This window comes from Convolutriloba macropyga, chromosome 6 (assembly GCF_964194025.1).
Source record: "Convolutriloba macropyga chromosome 6, txConMacr16.3, whole genome shotgun sequence".
NCBI classification, from domain to species: Eukaryota; Metazoa; Xenacoelomorpha; order Acoela; family Convolutidae; genus Convolutriloba; species Convolutriloba macropyga.
In genome coordinates, this window is record NC_134473.1 from 19,040,495 (window position 1) to 19,053,441 (window position 12,947).

The window sequence follows — 12,947 nt, forward strand, 5'->3', positions numbered from 1 at the left end:
AGTCAATGTCGATGAATGTAACTTAGTTAACAATACTAGTATAGGTGAATCAGACATTAATAATTAGATGTTTTCTGAAAGTAGACTCGGATTTGACCCCCCCCCCCCATTTCCTCGTGCAAGTAATGCAACCTAGATTCCCAAACCGCCTCTGTTCCTACTGTTGATGCCGCCTTGTCTTGTACTGTTTTGTGTTGTTATAAAACTGTTGATACCAACTGCACAATCGCGCAATAATCACTAATACTGCGGATATTCTCAGTTTCTAGAAATGAAGTGATCCGATAGATTCTCACCTACCTATTGGAATACAAAAGCCTGCAACATGAAATCTGGACAGCAAAAGTCGAGCAAGTCCAACAAAAGCCAGCAGAATTATTTAATCAGAGATCTGTGGCATATCGTCCGTAGAATCGTAATTATTTTTGGGCTCAAAATGCTACCAGCGTATCAAGACAAAATTTTTTATAAGTTATGTTGAGAGTTTAATTTACAGGTTGGCTTAGACAGCGGCTTGCTCGATCTTGTCCTGAGGATTTAATGATTGCGTTCGAAAGCATTGTTGTGAGCTAACATCACCAAAACTATTCTTCTTGAGAATCATGTGCAATGTGGGAATGAACAACATTTTATGTTGCTTAACTGTTTGAATAGTGTAGCATTGCAATTTTAATAACTCACCAATTTTCTATTAGTTTTGGTATTCGGATCCGCTAGCTTATTTTGTGTTCTTTTTTAGTTCTGTTCTTGGTTTTAGTGCTACTTAAATGGTGTAAATGCTTATTTTCGACATAGCTAACATAAAGGTAGACTTAATATAGCAGCGATTTTCTGGGACTAGCTCAGTTGGAACGGTGGCATCAAATTTTGTCATTTGATTTTCTTTGCAAATTAAGCTGATATGTGATAAAACTGATGCTGTTTTTTGAATACTTTTATTTGCTCTCAAACGTAGTTTGTTGCAATTATATTAGTCCTGTCGGTCTTTTTTATGCGATTTTTCGCTTGACCGATTTTTCGTCTGAACCATTTGACTTTTCGTCCTCCACAACGGGATAAACAGGTGCCGCGCAGTGGTCATTAAGTGCTCTTAGAGCCTTTCAGCTATGTTTCAGCTCAAACTGTTTTGGAGACTTATACTTATGGTGTGAAGAGCGGTTCTTAGAGGTTGAAGATCCCCCACTGTTGATCCCCCCATTATTGTCCCCCTCCCTCACCGCGCTGTTGCACCCAACCTATTGTTGCCCCCATCAGCAGCCTGGTGCAACCCCCCTCGCTGCGCTCACTTACGCCCCTTCAATCAGGCTAAAGCTAGCCTCACTAAACCGTGCCTAGCTACTGACGAAGCCAACCGCTCGCCGGTCGTTTGAATGGAATTCGCCCATGGTGTCGAGGAACCTTTTCTAGGTTTGATAATAGGTTACTGCGTAGTTTTAAGTGTTAATAGAATGGTTTCAACAATTTATCTTAGCGAATTTTAGCTTTTTTCACAAAACTTGCAATTTTTCCATTTTTCTGTCATTTATTGTCCTCTTTCAAGTTTTTCCCTACCCAGGGGCCAGAAATCCGCCTTAAGGGTTTGATAATGAGTTACTCAAAATTTTTTAATGGACATGTAATGGTTTTCACCTGAAAAATGACAAAAATTTTAAAAAACTTGAAAAAAATTGCAAGCTTTATCAAAAAATCGAAAAAGTTCGTGATATTAACAAATTTCTTCGATTTTTTGATAAAGCTTGCAATTTTTTTCAAGTTTTTGAAAATTTTTATCATTTTTTAGGCGTATTCAGCCTCAGGAGCCAACGAGCCTCCTCTACGGTTTGATAATAGGTTACTGTATAGTTTCTAGATGTAATGGATTGTTTTTCAAGATTTTTTAATTACGAAATTTAGCATTTTTTGACAAAACTTGCAAAAGTTTTATTTATTGTCACTATTCAGGGTTTTTCGGGCTCAGATTCAGAAAACCTCCGTAATAGTCTGACAATAGTTTCTGGCTGTAATGGAATGGTTTTCAACATTTTTATATCACAAATTTTTTGATAAAACTTGCATTCTTTTAGAATTTTTCATTTGTTTGATGTCATTATCTAAGTGTCTCCAGCCCCAGGAGCAAGGAAGTCTCATATGGGATGATAGGTTACTAAAATTTTGTTTTGGCCATGGAACAGTTTTCAACTTTTAAATGTCACAAACTTTATTGATTTTTTGATAAAATTTGCTATTTTCAAGTCTTTGTATTTTTTTTCCTTTTTTAGCTTTATCCAGCCTCAAGAGCCAGGGAACATCCTCTAGGGTTCGATTTTAGGTTACTGCGTAGTTTTTAGATGTAATCAAATGTTTGTCAAGATTTTAACACAAATTTAAGAACTTTTTTAAAGAGTCTTAAATATGTGATATTGCTATGTAGAGTTAATTCTATGTTTATCAATATTTTAATAACTCGAGTTTTAGCAATATTTTGATGAAATTTATCAAATTATCGGTAAATTATTATCATGTTCCCAGTTTGTAGATCTTTATGAGCCAATGAAACTATTTGAAACCTGTTGAAATAGGGATACTGGATAGTCTCTTGAGACATTGAAGTGGGTCTGAAGATATTAATATCAAGAATTTCGGCAGTATTTTAAAATTTGAATTGTTTTCAACATTTTTGAATATTGTTGTGCTTTTCTGAGTTTGACGATCATTACTGGCCGACGAAGTTTTTCAAGTCCCGCAGATGGGTTACTTGACAGAAGTCAAGAAACAAAATTATTTAAAATCATTTTTTACTGCGAAATGTGGAAACTTCTTTGAATTTTGCACTTTCAATTTTTCACATGATTTAGTTAATAACAAGGCTAGAAAACTAGAAGTTGCAGTGTCGAATCTCGTCATGAAAAATATTCCTAGCTCTCTCTCTGTGTTGGTTGTGTTTTCTTTCCTTCTCTTTCTCGTTCATTTTTTATCACTCGCACACTATCTCTCTCTCCCTCCTTAGCTCTTTTGCTGATGCCGCACTTCAGCGGCTGGTATGTGGCGTGATGTCATTGTCTATTACCCTAAACTCACGCGCCTTCACTAAACAGTGGCTAGGTACTGACGAAGCCAACCGCTCGCTTGAAAGCAATCAGTCGGTTATGCTTGTTGCTTTTTTCTGGGGATTTATTTTTTTGTGCGAATCACCGAATGATGGGCTTTGAAGCCAAACTTTTTTAACAACAATTTCATTTTCAAAACAAGCTCTGTACGGTTTTTTTTCAGCCTCCCATCAGCTTCTCAGCCGGCTATTATAGCGCTCCTCTTTTTTGCTACGTCGAATGTAAGTTTGTTTCGCTTACCTGTATTCACAGCTTGCTCAAAATTTCGCACAAAATCTTCTCGAGGCTAGTTTTATTCTCCACTCCTTGTGCTCAAAAAGCTTTTATACAGCAGTTGCTCGGCAAAATCCAAAGGGAATAAACTGTATCGAAAAACGGAATAAAAATAGTAACGGTCAGAACCCATAAAGGGCCCAATTTTAGATGCGTGGTACTCGAACTTTGTTATTATAAATCGCATTAATCATCTCTAATGCGTTTTGACATTGATACTATCTCCTGCATCCTCTCATTAAGAAATAAGATAATGTATAACTACAAAGTCCAATCAAAATAATTTGCTGTTTCAAATTTGGTTTCAAAATTGCTGTTACAAATTGTTGTTTTTGTACAACAATCACTTTTTATCATTCTTTTTCCGTTCCTTCAATCCCAATCGGTGTAATGGGAATGAATGGCTTCTATTTTCTGACAATCTGCTGGGTATGTTTTGTTTTGCGTTGTCACAATTCATCACTGATATTTCCCAATTATTTTTTGAATACAAACGGCCGTCAATGGAATCAATAAAAGTGTGGGAAAGCTTTTTTAAATTGCTCTAAAGTTACCCTTGTCAATATATCTGTCTTTTTTGACTTCGGAGAACAGTAACGAAGGAAACTGGTTAAACCCAAAAAAACAGTTCTGTGCAATTCTGTTAGAGATTATCGAGTGCCTATAGGTGCAAGATGCACCGTAATTGCCAGGAAGCAGCATCCATTGCAAAGGCCAATTTATTTCCAATCAAATTCTTTCTCTTTATGTCTAGCTTTTTTGTGTCCCCAAGCTAGCTACTATAGTCTTTTGCCAATTAATTAGATAGCACTTTGCCGACGCTATTAGGATTTTTGGATTTTATCCGAATTTTTAGTGCAAAACCGTTCTGTTTCATCTTTGTGATAGAACAAAATACGCTATTTTTCAGAGTAAAATGGCCAGATGCAACTATTCGGGGCACTAAATTTCTGAAAGCTGTGTAAATTCCTCTCAAAAAATGATCAGGATTTTCAGTTTTTTCTCTTAGTCTTTCTTTGCAATTTTCATGACTCTTTGATTCTTCAGAATAAATGATCGTAAACTGGTAAAATTTCAGAGCATAGAATCCAAGAGAAGTTGTCTCAGAGATCCTCTGGTTTTTAAGATACAACGTTTCCTAAAGTGTCAACTAATGGTTTCGTTTGTTGTTCTGTTTATTTTTAATAACCGCCGTTAGCCGCATGTTCTTGGGTCAAACTGCTGAACCAAGTGAAGAACAGAGAAGAGAGTGTTTTGCGTTCATGTCGTTTTTTGCTAGAGAAAGCGAAGAAAGTAGGCGTACGAAGATCGTCGTATATTGTTCTGATAACGTGCGGCTTTTCCAAAGCAGTTTTTTTTTAGTTTCAACTACTTTTTTCAGTCAAAGGTGTTTTTTTTCAATTAACTTAAGTTGTAGCGGCGCGTATCTAACTTTCAGTGCGTTTTTAACTTTCTGAATAATATCTGATATTTTTTTTGAGTTCTTGTTGAAGAAATTTGGGCGATTTTGAGCAAATTTGTTTGTGCTTCATTTTATGCCTTTTGTTTTCGTGGTCATTGCTCAACTTAAAGCTACTGTATAGGTCTTGGTACTATGGAGTGGCAAATGATGGTTTGACATGGCAATTTTCACTGAAATGATTTATGCACTCTTTTTTCAGGTTTTTTGTTCTTTGCATTTTAAAATTGTGGTTTAATTTTTCGGTGCCGCATTTTTGGCGAGTTACTGTCGATTTCGGGTTGATTTGAAAGCGTATCGAAGTGTTTTGGTAGATAAAGGGTGTTTTTGCTAATTCGAACGTTTTGCAAAAATTTTGCTGTTTTTGAAATTGTTATAGCGATTTTGAACCCTTTGTTTTGCTTTATTGAATTTAAAAGTAGTTAAATTCAAGCCCAATGCTTCTAGGCACTGTCTACTACAAATTGAATAGAGTTATATTGGTACAAAGCAGATTCTTTAATGGAATTTGACAAAATGAGCTTTCTGTGTTTTTTCATTTTATTATAAAAGTAGATGCTTGTGAGCTTACTGTCTTGCCCCAATTTGTTTTGTATGTGTACTTATATTGTCTGAAAAAATTTTTGAATATATGAAATTGGATTGCTATTTTTTGACCGGAGCCTTTCTGACAGCAGATGCTGGCAATTTGTAAGGCTACACTTTTCGGCAAATACTACTTCGATTCGTTTGTAAGTGAGGGGGCAAAGAATTTGAAGTTCAAGGAGTAAAAAAGTTCAATGAGGTTGTTTTAGTGATTAATTTTGAAGAGCGAAGAAACGAGTGTGTGCTTTTATTGTTCATGGCTGCTTTTGATCATGTAGATGTGAAGAAATTATGACTTAGCTGTAAAAATATTTTGATTACGTGCGGCTTTTTTCAAAGCAGTTTTAATTTTAACTGTGTGGTTGCATTGGTTATTCCAACCGTTTTAGCAGTCTTTCTATTTGATTGAAAATTTGTTGTTTTTCAATTTGATGTTAATTCGGCCAAATATTTGCGGTTTTTCGTCTGCTTTATTTCACCTATTTCTTCTTATACGTCTCGCTGTAGTGTTTCTAAGTCTATTCTTTGAATTGAGAGCTATTCTAATGTCTTGCTACTATGAAGTGACACCTGAAAGTTAGACAAGGCAATTTTATACGTTTATACTGACATTTAAATACATCTACTTTTTCAGTTTCTGGATTTTTGTTCTTGCATCTTTTTGAATGATTTTGATGATTCTACGCCGCGCGTTGGCTGAGTAACTGATTTAGCACAGTTATTGAGGATTTTTGATGATTAGCGGCTGGGAACTTGAATTTCAGCTCTTTTAGAGGATTTTGTCAAAGGAGAATTTTTTTCGTTTTGTCATTCGACATCAGCTTTCCTTTTGCTCGGTTTTTTATTTATTGACCTATATTGTTAGGTTGTCTGTCATTTTTTAATATTTTGTTCCTAAGTTCTCGTATTACAAGGTTTTTTGGTCTAAAAGATTTTTGGAGTCGTAATTTAAAATAATTTTTATCAGCTGGTTTGTCAGTTTTTGTCAGTTACTTCTCATGTTATTTTTCCTGTTTTTGTATGAAAATGTTCACTATAATTATGAAGCATATACATTAGGTCAGCGAGGAATGAAAATTTTCCGATATTGGGTTTTTGGCTCACGTGGTGCAATTTGACTTTGATTATCGCTGTTTTTGCTATCGGATTTTTTAATGATTTTCCAAGTCTTTTCATAGTCCATTCTCGGTCAAGTTTTTTTCAGTAAATGAAAAATCTGTGGGCTGTAGGTCAGGACTTTTCTGCTATGTTTTTTTAAATTCGTTTTACCTTTCGGTCGAGTTTATCAGTTTATATGAGTCACAACTTTTACGTTTTATTCCTGGGTTACCTAGCTCACTGTTCCCAGTCAATGGATTCTTAGTTCTTTCACACATTGAGTTCTGTAATGTAGCTAATACGGTCAAGGTCCAAAGGGTAAACTGAAGAATTGAGATAAACCTTTTAAAGCACGGCTATATTCCATTAGGTTCTATCATTGGAGCTATTGTTGGCTGGCTTTTGCATAAAGGCTACTAGCCTTGAGTTTAGAAGCTGAATTAATTGTAATTTTGGAGTCTTACTGAAACTGCAAACCAAATTAGAAGACTTTTGGACACTTCGAAACAAATTCTGTCTGTTTAATATTTTTTATATTTTCTATGAGCCCGATATGCGTCAAGCGGGTAAACAGGGGCCATTTTCCGGCAATTTGCAGGCTATGTTTCTTAAGCAATGATAGGCATTTTTGACTAGTTTTATTGACCCAAAAACGGTGACTTAGTATCACCGGGTATCACAATTTTTGAATACAAATCATTTAAGCATCAAAAGTTACTACCTGTGAAAACGTTTTTATATGTCCAGTTCTAGGCAATTTTGCGTCTAATACTATTTGTTGAAGATGTGACTGTTAAAAGTTATAACGGACTAGTCTTGTATTTTGGACAAATAGGGCGTTTGACGGTCTATCTTAAGCTATTTGTGTTGTAGATTTATGGCGGTAGTCTCTGTAGATATACCACCTTATCACAGAAGTTTTTGTCATGTAAATTGCTTAAAATGTTTTGAGATTTGTATTGTTTTGCTGACTGATGGAAAATATGTGTTGCAGAGCTCGACAGCTGTGGAAGTAGGCATGAAGAAAGGTCAAGACTTTTGTCCACAAGTGGGATACCCGACGGCCAGCCGTAATATTCAGTCGTTTCATGTAGGAAAGTCCAAGACCCAGTTTGAACTTTCATTCAGAAACATTCCAGAAGTCAGTCATTCGGTAAGTAATTTCCGAAAACCTTTTGGCTTTTCTCGATTTTGCTTTGTTGCCCTCACTATTTAGTTATGGTTCTACAATAGGAAATGAAATTTGTTCAGAGTATCAGAGCGTTGAATTGTTGCCTGTCAATTTTTCTGCAATGTTGTAATAGTATCAAGTCAGAAACTGTCAGCTATAAATAAAACAGTTCACGTTGTGAAAACAATTAGGTTAGCATTGTGATTAAGATGTTTTGAACTAGTTTTTCGAAATGATAGGTAAAGTATCTAGTTGGAACTGGGCCCGATTTGGATGAATGCTTTTTTAACGTGTGTTACTTTTTCGCTCATCGGAATTATTTTTTTAATAGCCGCGAAGCGATAGCTGAGGCTATTATTGGCCTTCTCTTGGTTTTTTTTATTTATTTCGTCGAGGATTTATTTCGAAGGTTTTTGTTACGACAATATGACTTCACAACCACTTCACATCTGCTTTTTGTTCATTCGTTCATGCAATTTCAACTGAATTGCGTGCGTGACGTCATTTTTCACTCTTAATGGAGCTAGTTTTTTGTTCATTCGCGTGATTAAATTTTTGGTCACACGTGACTTACCTCACTCTCGAAAATGACTTCCTCACTCTGAAATTGACTTTTCTTTGCTTTAATTCAAAGAGATAAGGTCAAATGAGTGCTTGTCACTCTAATTGAAGGTTATTTAAGAGCAACTAATAGAAACAGCAGTAAGTTATGCAGGTTCTCAGTCAAAATTTTAACATCTCAGACCCTAATGAGAAGAATAAATTTCTTTTTTGGTCTGTCTGTTTACCTTCTTTTTGAGACTACAGATCTATGAAGCTATTGCGGCTATTTTCTGGCAATTTTTTTTTAATCTTCAAAAATGTAAATTTAAAGTTATAACCACAACAAGAACGTTTGGTTAAATATTTACATTTTCAAAATCGCCTCGTAAATATATGAATAGTTTGGTCTTTATACTTCAGTAGAAAAATTTCCTAAAGCCTCTTACTTGTCTATCTATTGGAACACGTTCATGCAGTTTGACCATTTCGCTGCTTAGTTTTTCCTTAAATTTGTTTTTAGTTTTCTCTTTTCGGATTTCAATTGGCAAATTATTCCATTTCCTAGAAAAATTTCTGATCAGTGACCTGTCACTCCATTTGGATTGGCACTTATTCTTTGGAAAAAACTGGACAGTTCTGCAGTTTTTGGTCAATTCGTACTTTTCAAGAATCCTGAAAGAGGAGTTTTTGGTTTCTCGACTACTCTGTTTATATTGTGAGAGGAGGTCAAAAAATTTAAGAAGACAAACTTTTTTAATGAAAAGCTCTGCTGGTAAAATTTTGTCTTTCAGTAATAGATCTCTTGCACTGTCAAACTTTTTGCGCAGGTGGCAAACCTTTATTCCCCAATTTATTTGTTTATTAACTCTTTGAAGTGACATAACCGACAACGATTGAAAAAAAATTGCACTGAAATTGAGATGGGACAAAACAAGTGATTTAAAAAGAACGATTCTTGCTTTTAGTGGTAGAAAATGTCTTACTAAGTAAATTGACCTAATAGCATTTGCCATTTTTGTTAATGTTTTGTTCAGCTGAATGTCAAAATTTAGATTGTTATCAATCATTATACCTAGATAACGACAACTTGTTTTTGGCTCTATGAAAATTCCATTATAATGAAATTGTTCAATTTTTGATTCACCATTTTTTGAAAAAACCACAATTTCTGTTTTATCTCTGTTTAAAGTTAGCATATTTTGCCTCATATAACTGTCAGTACTTTCAAATACACTGTTAATTTCGCATAAGAGATTTTCATCGGATTTGGAATGACAAATAATGCATGCGTCATCTGCAAACTGTAAAACGTCCTCTCTTTTTTTCATTTTTTCAGGGAAGTCGTTGATATATATTAAAAAAATTAAAGGTCCGAGAACTGTTCCTTGAGGTACTCCGTGATTTATTGTCACCCAGTTCGAATATTCTATGCCGTTCTTTACGCATTGTTTTCTGTTAGACAAAAACGATTCTAGCATTGCAATTGATTCCGTACTAAATCCATATTTGTGAATTTTGTGTTACTGTATGGAATGTAACCGGAAGCCATTTGATTGGTGAATTCTGAACCATGATTATTGTGCTGTTAAATGTTTCTGTACTCACCTATTTAATGTTATCAGTCTGGCAGTGACAATACCCTAGTCTGTGTTGTCCAACAACAGCCTCCCAACTCCGATTCTGCACAGAACTCCAATCAGAACCCATACGTAAGGCGGGAGATTCCCAACAACTCTCCGATGATTCAGAAGATCGAAGCTTTTGCTTCGGAAGGATTCAGAGATAGGATTTCTTGCCGGGCACCTAATGGTTTGCAAATAGAAGGCTCAGAGAGCAGTGTAAATGCAACTGTGACGTTGCAATGGGGGCACAATGGGCTCATTGCTGACAACCCAGATAAATTCACTAGTAGGTTTTGATCATAAATATTTGCATTAGTTGCACAATTTAATAAAGGCTTTCACAACTTTCATACTTGGACAGAGTTGCAGCTCCGGTAACGTAAAAGTTAATCATAAACGCGTAATAAGCATATCTTGTGTAGCTTGGTGCCTAACATTAAGTAAGCGTATTGGGATTCATATTAGGATTTAGGATGCGTATAAGGGAAGGAGTGAGGTTTTCGAGTATGATTCGTTAAAATTCTTCGAATTGTGGAAATAATCGAGAACAGAAAAGTTGGCGTGATCTGTAAAACTAACAAACTTTTTAGTCGAGTTGTACAACTGTCAAAAACTTGCTGGAAATTGTGGCGAGTGTCTCTCTTACGTGGACGAGAAGTTCGACTGTGGATTCTGTCAAGCTCCTCTCAAAGGATTTTGCACCATCGAGTCACAATGTGATCACACTTTTATTACGAACAACGCCGAAAATGTTTGCCTGAACCCGAGAATCCATTCTTTTGAACCAAAGAGCGGACCTCTTACGGGGAATACTCTTATCAATATCACTGGAGAGAACCTTGGTAGAAGTATTGAGAACATTGCCCGCATTTACATTAAGACCAAATCTGAGCAGATACAGTGTGATATAGTGCCACAATATTACATGCCTGCTAAGAGTGTAGTATGTCGAACTACCCATATTGCAAAGGATACCGAGGGTTCGATTGTAGTTGAAATAACACATGACAAGTCCTTCGAAGTACAATCGGATGTCAAATTCCGTTACAGATCGCCATATATTGCAGATTTCAACCCTAAGATTGGACCCTTAGATGGTGGAACGCGAGTCATTGTCAATGGATCTAATTTGGACGCTGGATCTAATATTGAGGTATCAGTGGCTGGCTACAATTGTGATGTCATTGAACGCTGGACCAAATGGTTTATATGCGTCACGAATCCAGCAAAAAGAATAGGTGATACAGATCGTGTGAAAATTCTAGTTGATCAGTTGTACAATCAGAAGTCCGCTGCAAGTTTTGTTTACAAACCGAATCCCACTATTGTGAAACTTGAACCTGACTCGACTATTGAGATTGGAGGAATTCTCGTCAACGTCTCAGGAAACAACTTAGACGTGGTCAAGTTTCCAAAGATTCAACTAGTGCCTTCAACGAGTCGAGACGAAGTGGCTTCAGTTTATGCAGGAGCAACTGGTGCATGTGAGATTGTTTCTTCCAGACTGATGACTTGCGAAATGCCGAAAATTTCCAGAGCATTTTATGAGCATCAGAATGGATACAGACAGCGACGTGACGCTAACGATGCGTTTTTGTTCCCAACCAGAGTTGGGTTCATGTGAGTTCTCTTTGTAATTCTTCATATGTTTTGACGTTAAGCCTCAGGGCTATTTACACAAGTTCTTGCAGTGTTGAGTAGATACTAATAATTTGAGTTGAATGATTTAGAGCTATTTGCAATGTTATATGATGATATTCAAATTTGTTTAGCTTAGTTTAAGGGAGTTATTATAAATTTTTGTTTCTACTAAATGAACAAATGCTGCTTTCCAGAATGGATGGCGTCAAGTTCCAGCCCGAAGACTTTTTCCCTGTCAGTGTGTACAGAAATCCAGAATTCTCTAGCAAGAACGCTACTCCAGAGGGAATCCTCATTCTGCAATCGCGCTATGACATCCCAGAATTCGTGTACCATCAGACGAACATTAGTATCGATGGGAAAGAGTGCCGAAAGTCCAATTTCAATAATGACAGGGAGATCAGATGTAGCATGGACCCTGAGATCATGGGAAAGTCTGGCATGGTTCGTGTCATGGTGGGGACCTCGTTCAGTCAAGACTTCCATATTTCGGGAACTGTTGATCCCCGTATCAACATTGGACCCCTTTCCGTTCGGAAAGACGACGTTATCTACCTTCTGACTATACTTGCTTGTGTCATGATGGTTTTCATCATCTGCATAATGGTCTGCTCCTGTTACTACTGCCGACATCAGAAAGTCACCTACTTTAAGGTTTGCAGCATTGCTTTCTGAAGAAGATCATAGTTGTATTTAGATTAGTTTTCTGCCATTACACGAAGCAACAAAATTTCGGCTTTCATTTTTCGATCTTTTTGGCGAGATTACCTGATTACTTGGGGGCAAAGTTACTGATTCTAGTGTGAAACAGATCGGCTGTGTCACTCGCAAAAGCTGCAGCGTGTAACATCCAATTATTTAGGCGCTCTCCTTTTATACAATTCAAAGAATTTGAATTGTATTGGTGCGCTTTCTTTTTTTAGAGATATGTTCACGCTTTTTTGGCTTTTTCACGTCTGTGAGAAGTCAAATTAGAGTGGTGATTTTGGTCACACTGAAATAGTAAAGGGAGCGAAAAATTGAGTAGGTTTGAGGTGTGACTTTTTTTTAAATACCTTTGAAGTTGAGTGAGAAATTGGACTTTGAACAATTTGGCGGTTTTTGAGATGGATTATTTATCAGATGCATCAATTTGACTTCTGTTTTCAGAGTTTCTCTCCTTGAGTGCTTTTAAAACGGTTGATATGTGTTTAATTGCTCTTGAACGAAGTTCATAGCAATTATTGTAAACGTGTGCCTTTTTTATGCAAAATTTTTGCTTGACAATTTTGACTTTTCGAGTGACTTTTTTGCCCTTGACTTTTTACCTTTCGCGTGATCTAAAAGTCAAAAGAAAAGTGCGCCGAAACTGGTGACAATTTTTACTTTAAATCTTAATTGTGGTATATGTTAACCTCTAATGTAGTTACTTGAAGCCCACTATTGAACTGCTTGGTCCCATATAGGCTCCACCTCCCTCCCCCTGACTG

The 12,947-nt window shown here is 36.3% G+C and overlaps 1 protein-coding gene across 5 annotated transcripts in view; it reads left to right on the forward strand.

The window, feature by feature from the left end:
• The window catches only part of LOC142341546 (plexin-A4-like), an 83,146-nt gene that overhangs the window by 48,160 nt on the left and 22,039 nt on the right, over positions 1-12,947 (forward strand). For all 5 annotated transcript variants that reach the window (XM_075392567.1, XM_075392562.1, XM_075392564.1 and 2 more), the window contains 4 exons: positions 7,496-7,654; positions 9,838-10,123; positions 10,428-11,457; positions 11,673-12,132. In XM_075392567.1, coding sequence (XP_075248682.1) covers positions 7,496-7,654; positions 9,838-10,123; positions 10,428-11,457; positions 11,673-12,132 — 1,935 coding nt within the window. The remainder of the gene's footprint in view (positions 1-7,495; positions 7,655-9,837; positions 10,124-10,427; positions 11,458-11,672; positions 12,133-12,947) is intronic.